Source organism: Scyliorhinus canicula, chromosome 14, assembly GCF_902713615.1.
Source record: "Scyliorhinus canicula chromosome 14, sScyCan1.1, whole genome shotgun sequence".
In the NCBI taxonomy this organism is placed as follows: Eukaryota; Metazoa; Chordata; class Chondrichthyes; order Carcharhiniformes; family Scyliorhinidae; genus Scyliorhinus; species Scyliorhinus canicula.
Window position 1 is genome coordinate 47,649,406 of NC_052159.1, and position 13,699 is coordinate 47,663,104.

Below are 13,699 nucleotides of genomic sequence, written 5' to 3' on the forward strand. Positions count from 1 at the left end.
TACAAGAATCCTGGAAAACAACAAATGGCCACGGAACAGGATGGGGTTAAATCATGAGCTGATCACACAGTCACCATGCTACCGAATGTAAAATTCACTGGTCAAGGTAAAATGGACAGCTACAAGGATTGCATCGAGTCCAACTGGGGTGGGCTACTGATTTTTGGAAATTGTATATCAGTTGCACCTGAAACAATGTAAAGTAGAGTGGTTTGAGCATTTCAAATCACTCTCCCTCATACGTTGACTAAGCTTGGAAAATAAAGCCGTCTTAACCAGAGTTGATGTCTCCACGGCTCTGTGCGTTTAGTTGGGCTGTAACTAAGAGGGAGAATCCCCACTTAAAAGCCAGCTCAATACTCAAGTCTCGGAAAACGTTGTTACAGCTCGACCCCACAAACAGCAATGTGATAATGTCCAAATAATTTGTATGTTTAGTTGTGTTGGATGAAGAATAAATATTGGCCAGGGCTCCCTGATCATCTTTGAAGTAATGTCATGAGATCCTTTGTGTCCACACGAGAGGGTGGATGAGGTATTGGTTTCATGCCTCATCTAATAAACTAACATTCAGGACAAATCTAGATATAAATAAAATTGTCCCTTCGAGCTACTTGCTGACGACTATTGAAAATACTTTTCTTATATTATAAAGAAATAGTTCCAATATTGTCAATAAGAAAGAATATTCCTAATTCCATCAATATAAATTAATCAACCAGGACACACAATACAATCTAATCAAGAGGTACAGCAATTATCACTGAACGATTGAATGCAATTCAATACAAATGAGATTATACAATATAAATATAAATGAACTGCACTGCAACAGATTTAATATTTTAGATAACTGACTTCAATCTCAGGAAACTGCAATTTGTGCTTTATTGCATTTACTGATGCAGCTTTTCAGCAACAGTACAACAATCACAGACTAAATACCAATGGACACTGCCTGCAGAATACTGCTTTCTGACCTCTGGGTCATTTTCTTCCATCATAACTGCTGTTGATGTGAATTTAAGAAAGTCTTTTAATTGCTCAGATAATAACTTACAAACGTCCTCCAGACTACAACAGTTGGTTATTGTTTGAGGAATTAAGACAGTCTCTTTGGATCTCCTGTTTTGAACTTAGAACTATTAAAAAATTCAAAAGAAATTTCATCTCTTTGTTTCCTTCTGGTTTACACCAACTACAGTATGACTTTACAAAATATCATTTTCGATTCCTGAAAAATAGATCTTCAACTTGTTTGGATGGAAAAGTGTAGAAGCTCCGTGAATTATTGAGAAATAAATCTATGTTGGTCATGAGGAAATGGAGATAATGCAGGCTTTTGAGTGCACGCATATAGGCCCCAACTGCGCCCCATTCCAAGGAAACAGATATAGTTAATGAAATTACAGCTCATGTTTTACATACTTCCATGTACATATGTATAAAAATCACCTTATGGTCCAGGATGGACAGGGTGTGTGACATGACCTGTTGCTTACTGTGATATTGCCCATCTCACAAACGTTGGATGTGTTTTGGCTCCAGCAGTGCATCATGGTTAGTCAATGCCTGCATATAATCGAGCTAACACAATAGATTGACTGGACATAATCACATTGCTGTTTATGGGACCTTGCATCACAGTTAAAATATAGTCAATACTCTGCTAGTCGCTACAGTGTAAAGGCAACATAAAGGGCGTTGAGGTTTGGAACTCTCTTTCACAAACATCAGTTGATGCTAGATCAATTGTTAATTTTAAATCTGAGATAGATCATTTTTTGTAAAGCAAAGGTATTAAGGGATATGGGCCAAAATCAGGTATGTGAAATTAGGCCATAGATCAGCTATGATCTGGCGGAGCAGGCTCGAGGGCCGAATGGCCTACTCCTGTTCCTCTGAACTTTCAACTCTCAAACATTTATTCATCCAATTGTGGAGCATGCAAGCTGTTTGCGCCTTAAATGTCGAGGAATATAAACAAGATTTGAAGAAATTTAAAGGAATGCTGCACAAATCAGTATGAAAAATCACTGGTGTCATATCCTTGATCAAAGATTTGGAACTGGAATCACTACAACAAAAGGAGGGAGAAAAGTAGACTGACCATATTGTACAAAATATAGGACGCACTAGTTGGAATTCATAGAATTTACAGTGCAGAAGAAGGCCATTCGGCCTATCGAGTCTGCTCTGACCCATGGAAAGAGCACCCTACTTAAACCCACGCCTCCACCCCATCCCCGTAACCCAGTAACCCCACCTACCTTTTTTTTGACAAATTTGGGCAATTTATCATGGCCAATGCACCTAACCTACACATCTTTGGGCTGTGGGAGGAAACCGGAGCACCCGGAGGAAACCCACGCAGACACAGGAAGAACGTGCAGACTCCGCAGATAGTGACCCAAGCCAGGAATTGAACCTGGAGCTGTGAAGCAACTGTGCTAACCATTTTCCAACATGCTGCCCCTTGAATTTTCCAACATGTTGCCCTATTATGTATTCTCATGTATTTTCTTGAATTTTGTTTAATTCCCTTTTCTTCCATGTACTGAATGAATCTGTTGAGATGCTTGCAGAAAAATTCTTTTCACTGTACCTCGGTACATGTGACAATAAACAAATCCATCCATCCATCCTTGAATTAACAGAAACAAAAACCTGGTGCCCACTTGCAATGACTAACATTCAGGGCATCCACACAAACTTACAAAGACCATTTATTTCCAAGACAGTGTATCAAAGATCTTTCTTCCCAATGATAATCCCAGAGAGAAACAAACTGCCAATGGAAATTGTCACAACCCGCATCACTTTAAATATTCTGGACCCAGCCTCAGATTATTTACATTAATCAGTTTTTCATTATCATGGCTACCATATCAAGTTACATCTGGTGCTAATCATATAAAGGTTGGCGGAATACGGATAGTTTGTGATGCCGGCAAAATCAAAACAGAAAATTAATGGGAGCATTTCCAAAGTATATAATTATGATAACTGTGATGACATTTCATATTTTTATTCCATTTTAAAAATAATATTAGGGGCAGCAGGGTAGCATGGTGGTTAGCATAAATGCTTCACAGCTCCAGGGTCCCAGGTTCGATTCCCGGCTGGGTCACTGTCTGTGTGGAGTCTGCACGTCCTCCCCCTGTGTGCGTGGGTTTCCTCCGGGTGCTCCGGTTTCCTCCCACAGTCCAAAGATGTGCGGGTTAGGTGGATTGGCCATGCTAAATTGCCCGTAGTGTGCTAATAAGAGGAAGGTTAAGGGGGGGGGGGGGGGGTTGTTGAGTTACGGGTATAGGGTGGATACGTGTGTTTGAGTAGGGTGATCATGGCTCGGCACAACATTGAGGGCCGAAGGGCCTGTTCTGTGCTGTACTGTTCTATGTTCTAATATCAGCAGTGCAGTAACTGAAAGATCATGAATAATACAGCACTGTACATAGGCAATGTGAGGCTGGCTAGGTGATATGTCACGGTGTAAAGTGCCAGACTTCTGAACCCTCACCCATCCCCTGCCCTAATCACAACTCTCCGGCATTCAGCCGGAGGGCAAATTGACTTTATGTAGGCACTGGTTGATCAAGGCCCACTGCCCCGGGGGGGGGAGGAGGAGGGGGGGGGGGGGGGGGGGCATGACATGTCCCAGATTTGAGGTGGGCATCACCGCAGAAAGAAACACGTCGTCACACCAACCCCTCCAAGCCTACATACATACACGCATCAAACGTGAGGAGGCCCGTGTCAGAGGCAACCCCAAACAGGTAACAAGAAAAGCTTAAACATCGCGGGTGTTTTAAATTGGTTGCCAAGACACTGCGGACAGGTCCAGCAAGCCCTGCCCCGACGATCACACCTTTAACATGGTCTCAGTTTGAAGGGTTTGAGGTTGTTTCACCGTGTTTACCTCTCGAGCTCGCCATCTTTCTCCATGACAACCCCACGCGCCTCTAACGCAGGTTCAACCTCGCGAGCTGTTCGGTTAACTTTTCAAAGCGGAGTCTCAGAGCGAGGGCCTTCCTGGCCCGGAGTAAGCCGGCGCGCGAGGACCGCGGAAGACCAGCTCCTCCACGCCCCTTTCACACACATGGCCCATTTCATCCGCCTGATCGCTAAGCTGCCAACAAATGAAACAGTCTGCGGAAAGAGCTGGCTGAAACATGAAACGTTGTGTAAATCAGAGGCAAATAACCGGCACTTCTCAAATAAATATCTTTTTTACTCCTTCTGTCTCTTCCCCCGCCCACGATTCACGCAGGCGACGTTCAAAGACAGAAAGGTTTCCTCAGACCGGTTGCATTCTAACTTGCTGGCCGAAGAGGGGGGGCGGGATCTCTGACATACTCATATCTTATTGGTTCCTCTGTCATTTACGTCACCCAGGGGCTGGATCAGCGAGGTAACTCGAATTTCAATTGGATAGTTGCCCTGTCAATGCGAAGTGGAGTCCCACCCCCCTAAACCAAGCAAGTTAATTTGACCGGTGATTTTTGTGCAAATCTTAAACACCGAGACCAAGTTCCCGACGATAAATGCCGTTCAGTCCTCTTGAAACATTCAGTTACTTGCACGATTTCTTGCGATAATATGCCGTCATACGATTAGTGGAGGCGATCTGCGCCGATGGAAGGTAAAGTAAATGTTAAAGAAATGACTATTTGATCTTATTTCGCTGCTAGTGGTATCTTGACGAGAAGAACCTTGGAGGGAGACCGAGAGAAAGCCGGGGGACCTCTGTTCCCACCTCTCTCGATCCATTCAGCCTTTTTCATGTGAAATCGTCGCCCTCAGTGGAATGTTTTTTATCCCCAGCCAGAGCACCGCTGGTGTGTCAGAATCTCTGCGAGCGCACGGCTGATGTGACAGTTATATTCGGGCAGCCACTGGAATGAAGAGATGTGAACAGAGCCGCCTCTTGGATTGGGCGCGGAGGCTGCTTTGATGTTTGACTTCGTGCGCCTGCACATCCCGCCGTGCTTTCAGGAGCGTTATTATTGCTCTCCAAATGGGATATATGATGTGTGCATAATATAAAACTTGCCACCTCTGACAGCACTAACAAACACAGATGTATAATTTCTCCCCAGCCCCCACCTAGCCACCAGATTGCCAGCATCCGCAGTATTTTGCTTTTGTATAGGTGTAGAATGCGTTGATTTTTAAGTCACCGAATTTCCATTTTCTACTGCTTATTGATGTATTTCTTGTTCGTTGTATCTTTCTCGCCAATCTGTTAATTTGCTCAGTTGTTCAGGTAATTTTGGTGTCCAGGTGACAAACATAGACCCAAGTATTTTTGACCTTGCACATGTTTAAAGTGGAATCTTTTAGTTCAGCAAATGTTCTTGCGTTTTGCAAACATGACTTGTGAAATTGATTTACGGTTTGCATATTTGTTAAATTGATTTTTGATGTGCACACTTGGAATGTGTTTAATTACATTTAAATTAATAGGGGTGGCTCAAATCAGCAGATTTTTATTTTGTTGCACATACGTTCGTATTTCGTTGGTCTATCGAAGTGAGGGGGCTGTTTATTGATTTTTAAATGTATGCCGTATGGCCGAGGAGCAGCTCGAATCATATTGCTTTACATTTTTGAATTTGAACAAAAGTAAGGTGTATTTTATTGCATACATTTAACTATTAATTAAATTCTAGGTTGAGTTTTGGACATGTATTATTGAGCATTGCGTAATATCTGACTGCCTGAGCAATTTTGAATGATTTGACTTGGGTTTATTATAATTCGAAATATTTACGCACCGGGGACTTTAATGGATGCTAAGTTAATTTATGTATACTTTGAAGTACTTCTAATTGATTTGTTCAGCCGTAATAACAATATATCAGTGTTATGCCATATCGTTATTTACATGTGACTAATTTGGCAATCCCGATCTTGCTACTTTTATTTCTCAATTAGTAAAATATCATTGCTCGATAGGCTGGAGCGAGACATTTTGCAGTGTGTCACATTAGTTACATTTATAATTGCAGGTTTAGGTTTTAAATTCCTTGGCCCACAAAGTTGCTGGAAGTGCGAGCCGACAATGACAACAGGGTGACTGGTACCTTGCTGAACACTAGGGCGTCTCCTGAACTAACGGGATTAAATGACCGAAGAAATTAATATGATGTTATGTCTTCTGGTTCTCATAAATTAGAAATAATCACACTTTAGACTCAATACTGGAGCTTCATCCAGAATAGTTCTTTGAGCCCTCCATGTGGTTAGTGGACTGATAGGTTGTTACTCGGCCCTTGACAGTGAACGTAGCACCCCAGGGTATACATTCACATAACAATTAGTGCTTGGCTCCTTACGAATAATATAACATCCCTCTTTTTGTAAAGTCTCTATTTCATATAACTATATCAAACATTAACTTGCGCTATATTAGCTAAACTAAATAAACTGAGTCCCTTATGTCTTTTATAGCTTGTTTTCTCAGGAAACAAACATTCAAGGTATCACTTAGGTGGTAGAATGTTGGGCCTCCATCTTGTAGATTTGGCATTCATCAGCTGGCACAGGCAATGTTTTGCATGTTGCTCCTGATGATGCTGTTGAAGTGTTACTTGCTGGTGATGTTTGTTGATGTTGCACTGTTTGTTCGTGATGCTGTTGATGTTGACTCACTGGTTAGTGATGTTGTTGATGATCTCTTCTTCTCCAGTTCTGATGCAGGAAAATATGGACTCTGTTCCTTATCATTTGTTTTCTGGTTTCAGACTGTGATGTATGGAGGAGTCTCTGCTTCACCAACAACTTTTGCTAGGTTCCAGGTTTTCATGATAAATCCTGTACATATACAGTTTGCCCTTGCAACAACATGGGCAGGGATTTGGCATGCATGTCGAAGTGTTGATCTCCTTCTACTTGTGCATCATTGGTGTCGTCTTAAGTCCTCCACTTGGAGGACTTGCCTTGCTTGGCAGAGTTGTTTCATATTTTCTTCCATTCAGCAGCTCTGTTAATGATTTGGCGTCAGCCTTGAGCGTTGTAGATCAGAGTGACAATAAGATACAGTTCGGGTCTTCCTTTGTCGTTCAGCACTTTGTGAAGGCTTTCTTTACCGTCTGGATATTTCTGTAAACGAGTGATCCGTTGACGGGTGGGTTGATGAGGTAATGATGGTTGAACTCGCACGTAGTAGTATATTTCTTAAATTTTCTGGAGATGATATGGGCTCCATTTTCACATATTTTTTCAGGAATCCTTTCTTAATGAACAGAACTTGTACAGTTGAGGTGATTGTTGTAGCTCTCATGTCTTTTCACCTTTTGGGTAGACAACAGTGAATAGTCTGCAAACTGTGATACCATTCTTGGTTGATAGTATGTGAATAAATTGGCTCCCACAGCGTGTCATGGTCTGGTCTTTAGTAGCTATCTGTAGCTAAGATGTCCTCTGTGTGTATTTCTATATTTTTAGCATATGTTGCATGTAAGAACATTCTAGATACCTATCTAGTACACAGCTGATCTAGCTCCGAACCTGCACTCTTCATTCCCATGTAGCCTTCTTGTATATAATGAGTGGCATAGATAAGGTCAACATATTTTCCCAAAAGTAGAGGAGTCTAGAACTAGAGGGCATCGGTTTAAGGTGAGAGGGGAGAGATACAAAAGAGACCCGAGAGGAAATTTCTTCACACAGAGGGTGGTGAGCATCTGGAACGAGCTGCTAGAGGCGGGTACACTTTTTCCTTTAAAAAACAGTTAAGACAGTTACATGGGCAGGGCGTTATCATAGATTATCATAGAATTTACAGTGCAGAAGGAGGCCATTCGGCCCATCGGGTCTGGACCGACTCCTGGAAAGAGCACCCTACCCAAGGTCAACACCTCCACCCTATCCCCATAACCCAGTAACCCCACCCAACACTAAGGGCAATTTTGGACACTAAGGGTAATTTATCATGGCCAATCCACCTAACCTGCACATCTTTGTACTGTGGGAGGACACCGGAGCACCCGGAGGAAACCCACGCACACACGGGGAGGATGTGCAGACTCTGCACAGACAGTAACCCAAGCCGGAATCGAACCTGGGACCCTGGAGCTGTGAAGTGATTGTGCTATCCACAATGCTACCGTGCTGCCCCTAGAGGGATATGGGCCAAATGCAGGCAAGTGGGACTAGCTTAGTGATAGAAACTGGGTGGCATGGACAAGCTGGGCCAAAGGGCCTGTTTCCATGCTGTAAACATCTAATGACATCTATCATCTTTGGTCCAGTACTGTCATATTGCTGACTCTGCTGTATGCTGACTCTGCTGTAGCTTATCAGACGATCCCCCAATTACTTACTGAGAGCATCTGTAACACTTTGTCTTTGTCGACTTCATCCCTAATTTGACTCTGTTTCAGTGGTCCAGGTGATGGATCTTTATACCTAGATCTTTTATCATGTTTCTGCTGTGTTGATGAAATGAAAATCGCTTATTGTCACGATTAGGCTTCAATTAAGTTACTGTGAAAAGCCCCTAGTCGCCACATTCCGGCGCCTGTCCGGGGAGGCTGATGATGGAGATTGAACATCTGCAAGCAGCAATTTCTCTTCCGAGCTTGCATTTCCACATTAAATTGTAGCTCTGAAACCTCAAATAACCTCTACAGTCATGCTGGGGCTCTGTACAGATTTTCTTGTTAATCTGATCCAGTGGATGATCAATCTACAATATGAACTTTCTCCCCTAGAGATATGTATGGAACTTCTCCAACAAGAGATGAACTTCACCAACAAGAGATACTCCAACAAGAATGATAGAATCAGCTGAGTTCTGACCCAAGTTGGTTATGCATAATATGCCTGTGTTGAACAGGGAGTTTACATGGGAAAACTTTCCTGGGAGTAAGAGCAAGATCCAAGAAATCTGAATCCTTACACAAATCATCAAAGCATTACTCCATCTAAGCAGTGAATCTTCCAATTTTTGTTAACAGAACATAGAACATTACAGCGCAGTACAGGTCCTTCGGCCCTCGATGTTGCGCCGACCTGTTAAACCACTCTAAAGCCCAGCCTCACTATTCCCTTATCATCCATATGTTTATCCAATGACCATTTAAATGCTCTTAATGTTGGCGAGTCCACTACTGTTGCAGGCAGGGCACTCAACGCCCTTACTACTCTCTGAGTAAAGAATCTACTTTTGACATCTGTCCTATATCTATCTCCCCTCAATTTAAAGCTATGTCCCCTCGTGCTAGACATCACCATCCGAGGAAAAAGGCTCTCACTGTCCACCCTATCTAATCCTCTGATCATCTTTTATGCCTCAATTAAGTCACCTCTTAACCTTCTCTCTAACGAAAACAGCCTCAAGTCCCTCAGCCTTCCCTCATAAGATCTTCCCTCCATACCAGGCAACATCATGGTAAATCTCCTCTGCACCCTTTCCAATGCTTCCACATCATTCCTATAATGCGGCGACCAGAATTGCACGCAATACTCCATATGCGGCCGCACCAGAGTTTTGTACAACTGCAACATGACCTCATGGCTCCGAAACTCAATCCCTCTACCAATAAAAGCTAACACACCGTACGCCTTCTTAACAACCCTATCAACCTGGGTGGCAACTTTCAGGGACCTATGTACTTCGACACCGAGATCTCTCTGCTCATCCACGCTACCAAGAATCTTACCATTAGCCCAGTACTCTGTCTTCCTGTTATTCCTTCCAAAATGAATCACCTCACACTTTTCTGCATTAAACTCCACTTTCCACCTCTCAGCCCAGCTCTGCAGCTTATCTATGTCCCTCTGTAACTTGTAACATCCTTCCGCACTGTCCACAACTCCACCGACTTTAGTGTCATCTGCAAATTTACTCACCCATCCTTCTACGCCCTCCTCCAGGTCATTTATAAAAATGACAAACAGGAGTTGGCCATTTGGCCCCTTGAGCCTGGTTCACCTTTCAAAAAGGTCATGGCCAACCTGACTGTGGCCTCAATCCGCAATCCTTCCGACACCAATAACCTTTACACCCCCCCCCTCCCATCCGCCTTGTCACAGAATCACAGAATTGTTATGATGCAGAAGAAGGCCATTCAGCCCATTGTGTCTGCACCGACCCTCTGAATGAGTAACTTGCCTGTTGCCATTCTTCCTTCTAATTCTTCTTTGAATCCTCCAAATCAAACCTTCCTCCATCAAGATTATAAATAGTTAAGCCTTAAAAATATTCAGTGCCCCAGCCTGCAGTGTTAAACAGAGAACATAGAAAAATACAGCACAGAACAGGCCCTTCAGCCCACAATGTTGTGCCAAACCTTTGTCCTAGATTAATCATAGATTATCATAGAATTTACAGTGCAGAAGGAGGCCACTCGGCCCATCGAGTCTGCACCGGCTCTTGGAAAGAGCACCCTACCCGAGGTCAACACCCCCACCCTATCCCCATAACCCAGTAACCCCACCCAACACTAAGGGCAATTTTGGACACTAAGGGCAATTTATCATGGCAAATCCACCTAACTTGCACATCTTTGGACTGTGGGAGGAAACCGGAGCACCCGGAGGAAACCCATGCAGACATGGGGAGGTTAAGTACGTATCTGACCTGTGTTTGGGGTGCAAGTCAAATGGATAATGAAAGAAAGTAGAGTTAATATGTTGTCATTAATTTTACTGATTATTTGTAGTTATAATACTTCTTTGATTTTTGTTGAGTGAAATTATTTTATTTAAACCATGAACCTTGTGGCTTCATTCTTTAGTATATACCTGGATTCTTAAAAAAAATTCAAAGACACGTTATTATCTCGACCAAGATCATGACACTGTATTCATTTATACAAGATCTTCCTTGCTTCTGAATGAAGAGGACTTTTCAAAGGGTGTATGTACCACCTTCAACCCTCAGTGTTGTCTCCTTTTATCTCCTCATAGTTTACTGAAGTAGCTGCAGCTCTTTGCAACTGCTAAACCCACAATAGCAGGACCATCTGTTTCAGTGAGGTAGAAAGTTTGTCAACATGTTTTCCTTTGTGTCTTCCTCTGATTTAAATTTTCCTAGCTGGCAAATCTCTGTTCTCCCGTATGCCATGAGCATGATGTTGCTTCATTTCAAAGCACCTTTTCCTTGGGTAACCATTTTCTTTCAAGCTTTCAGGAAAGATCTTCAGGTATCATCTGAGTGGGATGGTGTTACTTTGTGCTCCAGTATCAAGTTTCAGCTTCAGGTTTATGGTTGTGGCCTTCTGTATTACCCTCTTCCTGATCTGAATGATTGTGAGATTTGTTTTTCTCTCTCTGGGAACTGTCAGACCCAGCCATTTCAGCAGTTCATGTGTCTATTGTGTCATCAAACTCATTGTCATTGTGCAGGGTGTGGATATTTTGATTCTTTTTACTTTTCATTCATGTCGTTGTTCTGTCTTTTAATAACTCATCTATCATATTCTTTCTTTGTTCTGCACATCTTTTCCCAGTGATCAGGCTTTCACAGTTCTGCACTTTAATCCATATGCGAGACATTTTCTTCTGCCTGTGAACTCGATCATCCATAGCTCTGTACATCTTTCTCTCTGTCTGGTGTGCATTCTTTTGCCTCTGTATTGCTGCGTCAATCTTTCTGTCTTTTTCTTGTTTAATTAAAAACTAGCCATTTGGGTAGTCTGTCCTCCATGGCTTCATGTGCTTTGGCAGTATTTATGGTCTGTAATATTGTACACTTGCCCTTTCCAATCAATTATTTTTGTGCTTCAGGTGAGCCCAAATGGGCTGATCTAACAATCTTTCGTCTGTGTCCTTAAATGTGCATTTTCTAGCCATATTTTTCAATCATGTTATGAAATTCTCAATTGGTTTGCCTGATTCCTGCCCCAGGCCTTGAAATTCATATCAGTTGATTTGATCATTGACTTTGGCTGGAAATCTGTGCTGAATTTTTCAAACATTTTTTATTTGGGTTTCTGCTGTTTTCTTCGCTCAGCTCCCAGTTCCACTCTTTCTCTTTTGCCGCAAAATGACCGTAGCTGACCCTTTCTTCCTTAGTCCCTTTTAGAAAGCCACTGTATGTTTGTCTGCATTTTTGCTAAACTTCCCAAATGCCTCTATGATATCAGCCTTCCAATTCATCATGGGTGGCCATTTAGTTCTTGCATGATTCACTCAGTTTTTCTTTGGCAGTAATGTAAGTTAATTTTTATTTTGCAACCTAATTCAACATTGTTTGTTTTTTGCTCACTAACAACCACTGCCACCATGTTATGTCTTCTGGTTCCTATACAGTAGAAATAATCACATATTAGACTCCAAAATGCTGGAGTGTTATCAAGTATATTTCTGTGAGGGCCGCGAAGAATCCAGCACGAGTTTTCAGGATACAAAGAAATGCCATTTATTAACAATAACATATATATGCAACTTCCCTTGCTGCTCACTCCTCTCTCTCTCTCTGCTGGTTCCAAACTGGCCAGCTCTATTTATGCAGGGAGTCTGCTAATCATTTCTCCGCCCCCCTCATTGGGGAAGCTGATACTCCCATGGGATTGTCATTAGTCCCCAGTCAATGGTAAGCGGGCAGGTTATAACAATTTCTTTCAGCTCTCCATGGGTGGCATTTTCTGCCCCCCCCCCCCCCCCGGCTCTCCATGGGCATTTTCTGCCCCCCCCCCCCCCCCCGGGAGAAGATCCCGCCGGCAAGAATAGCCGGAAAAGTCTGGCCCATGTGTCTGGTGGAAGCATTGTTACTTGGCACATAACTGCAGTGTGATAGTGAGAGCACCCCAGGATATACATTTATCAGGGTCCTTCCTTTTTATGTTCCTTTGTTCCCATTTCTTTTATCTTTATTGTTTTCTTCTGGTCCATGGGCCCATAATTGGAATGTGTCTTTAAGCAGAGAATTCCAGTGGAAGCAGCAAGCTAGTCAGGACAGTATGTTCCAGGTTTTGTATTTTGGAGTGGAGAAAACAGACTCGTTGGTGCCGACTGAATCTTAAGAACCAGCTTTGAGGAAATTGGTTTGATTGGCTGGCTGGCAACCTGTGATTTGGCCAGGGCAGTATTCTGCCTGACAACAGTCAGTGATTTGGTTCCTGCATGATGCTTATGAGGGAGCTGGACACAAATGATTAGACCTTGAAGGAAGAAGGGTTGCGCTCGGCTCTCGCTGCTGCTGACACATCTTTACTATGTGTGTCGTGTGTGTAATATAGAATGGGAGAGTTGGGAAAAAGGGTATTAGGTGGTCAGTTACATGTTTGTCAGTTTAATGATGCAGTTTATTGGGCTCGGTCAAGGTCAAGCCATTTTTAAATAATATCTAATTTTGCTTGTGTTGTGACTCTGTGTCAAGTGGGGTGCGCAGTAGCCCTGAGGGTCGTGACAATATTCAAGTAACAATTAGTTCCTAACTCTTTACGAATGATATAACAATGGAAGGACTGAACACTGGGACAATGAGTTTCAAGGACTTTTAAAAAAAATAGTGGATGGACTGAGAGTTCATTAAAATGTAAAACTGGTTCATGAGAGTGGGAAAGAAAATAGGATTTGTGGTGATATGCATGTGCAGATCAATGTATATAGTTGTCTATCAATGTACATAGTTATCGGTAAACCTCCGACTGGCAGGTGGCGATATAGATCCACCATGTGACTTGAGAGATTCAGCAGTTGGTAGTGAGTCGTGCTAGAGGACAGTCGCATTAGAAGTAGCTCCAGG

General features: G+C 42.7%; 2 protein-coding genes across 6 annotated transcripts in view; one reads left to right on the forward strand and one right to left on the reverse strand.

Annotated features, from left to right (window-relative positions):
* Positions 1-4,246, reverse strand: part of si:ch211-140b10.6 (protein POLR1D-like) — a 68,123-nt gene extending 63,877 nt beyond the window's left edge. For 2 of the 4 annotated variants that reach the window (XM_038818020.1, XM_038818019.1), the window contains exon 1: positions 3,920-4,202. Coding sequence is in view for 2 of the 4 variants with exons in the window: in XM_038818021.1 (XP_038673949.1) it covers positions 3,920-3,945 (26 nt within the window). In the remaining 2 variants the exon portion in view is untranslated. Of the gene's footprint in view, positions 1-3,919 lie in introns of all 4 variants that reach the window. The other 2 variants (XM_038818021.1, XM_038818018.1) reach the window with 2 other exon arrangements.
* A 237-nt stretch (positions 4,247-4,483) lies between these two features.
* lnx2a (ligand of numb-protein X 2a) overlaps positions 4,484-13,699 on the forward strand; it is a 204,257-nt gene continuing 195,041 nt past the window's right edge. For both annotated transcript variants that reach the window (XM_038818016.1, XM_038818017.1), the window contains exon 1: positions 4,484-4,642. The gene's annotated coding sequence lies outside the window, so the exon portion shown is untranslated. The remainder of the gene's footprint in view (positions 4,643-13,699) is intronic.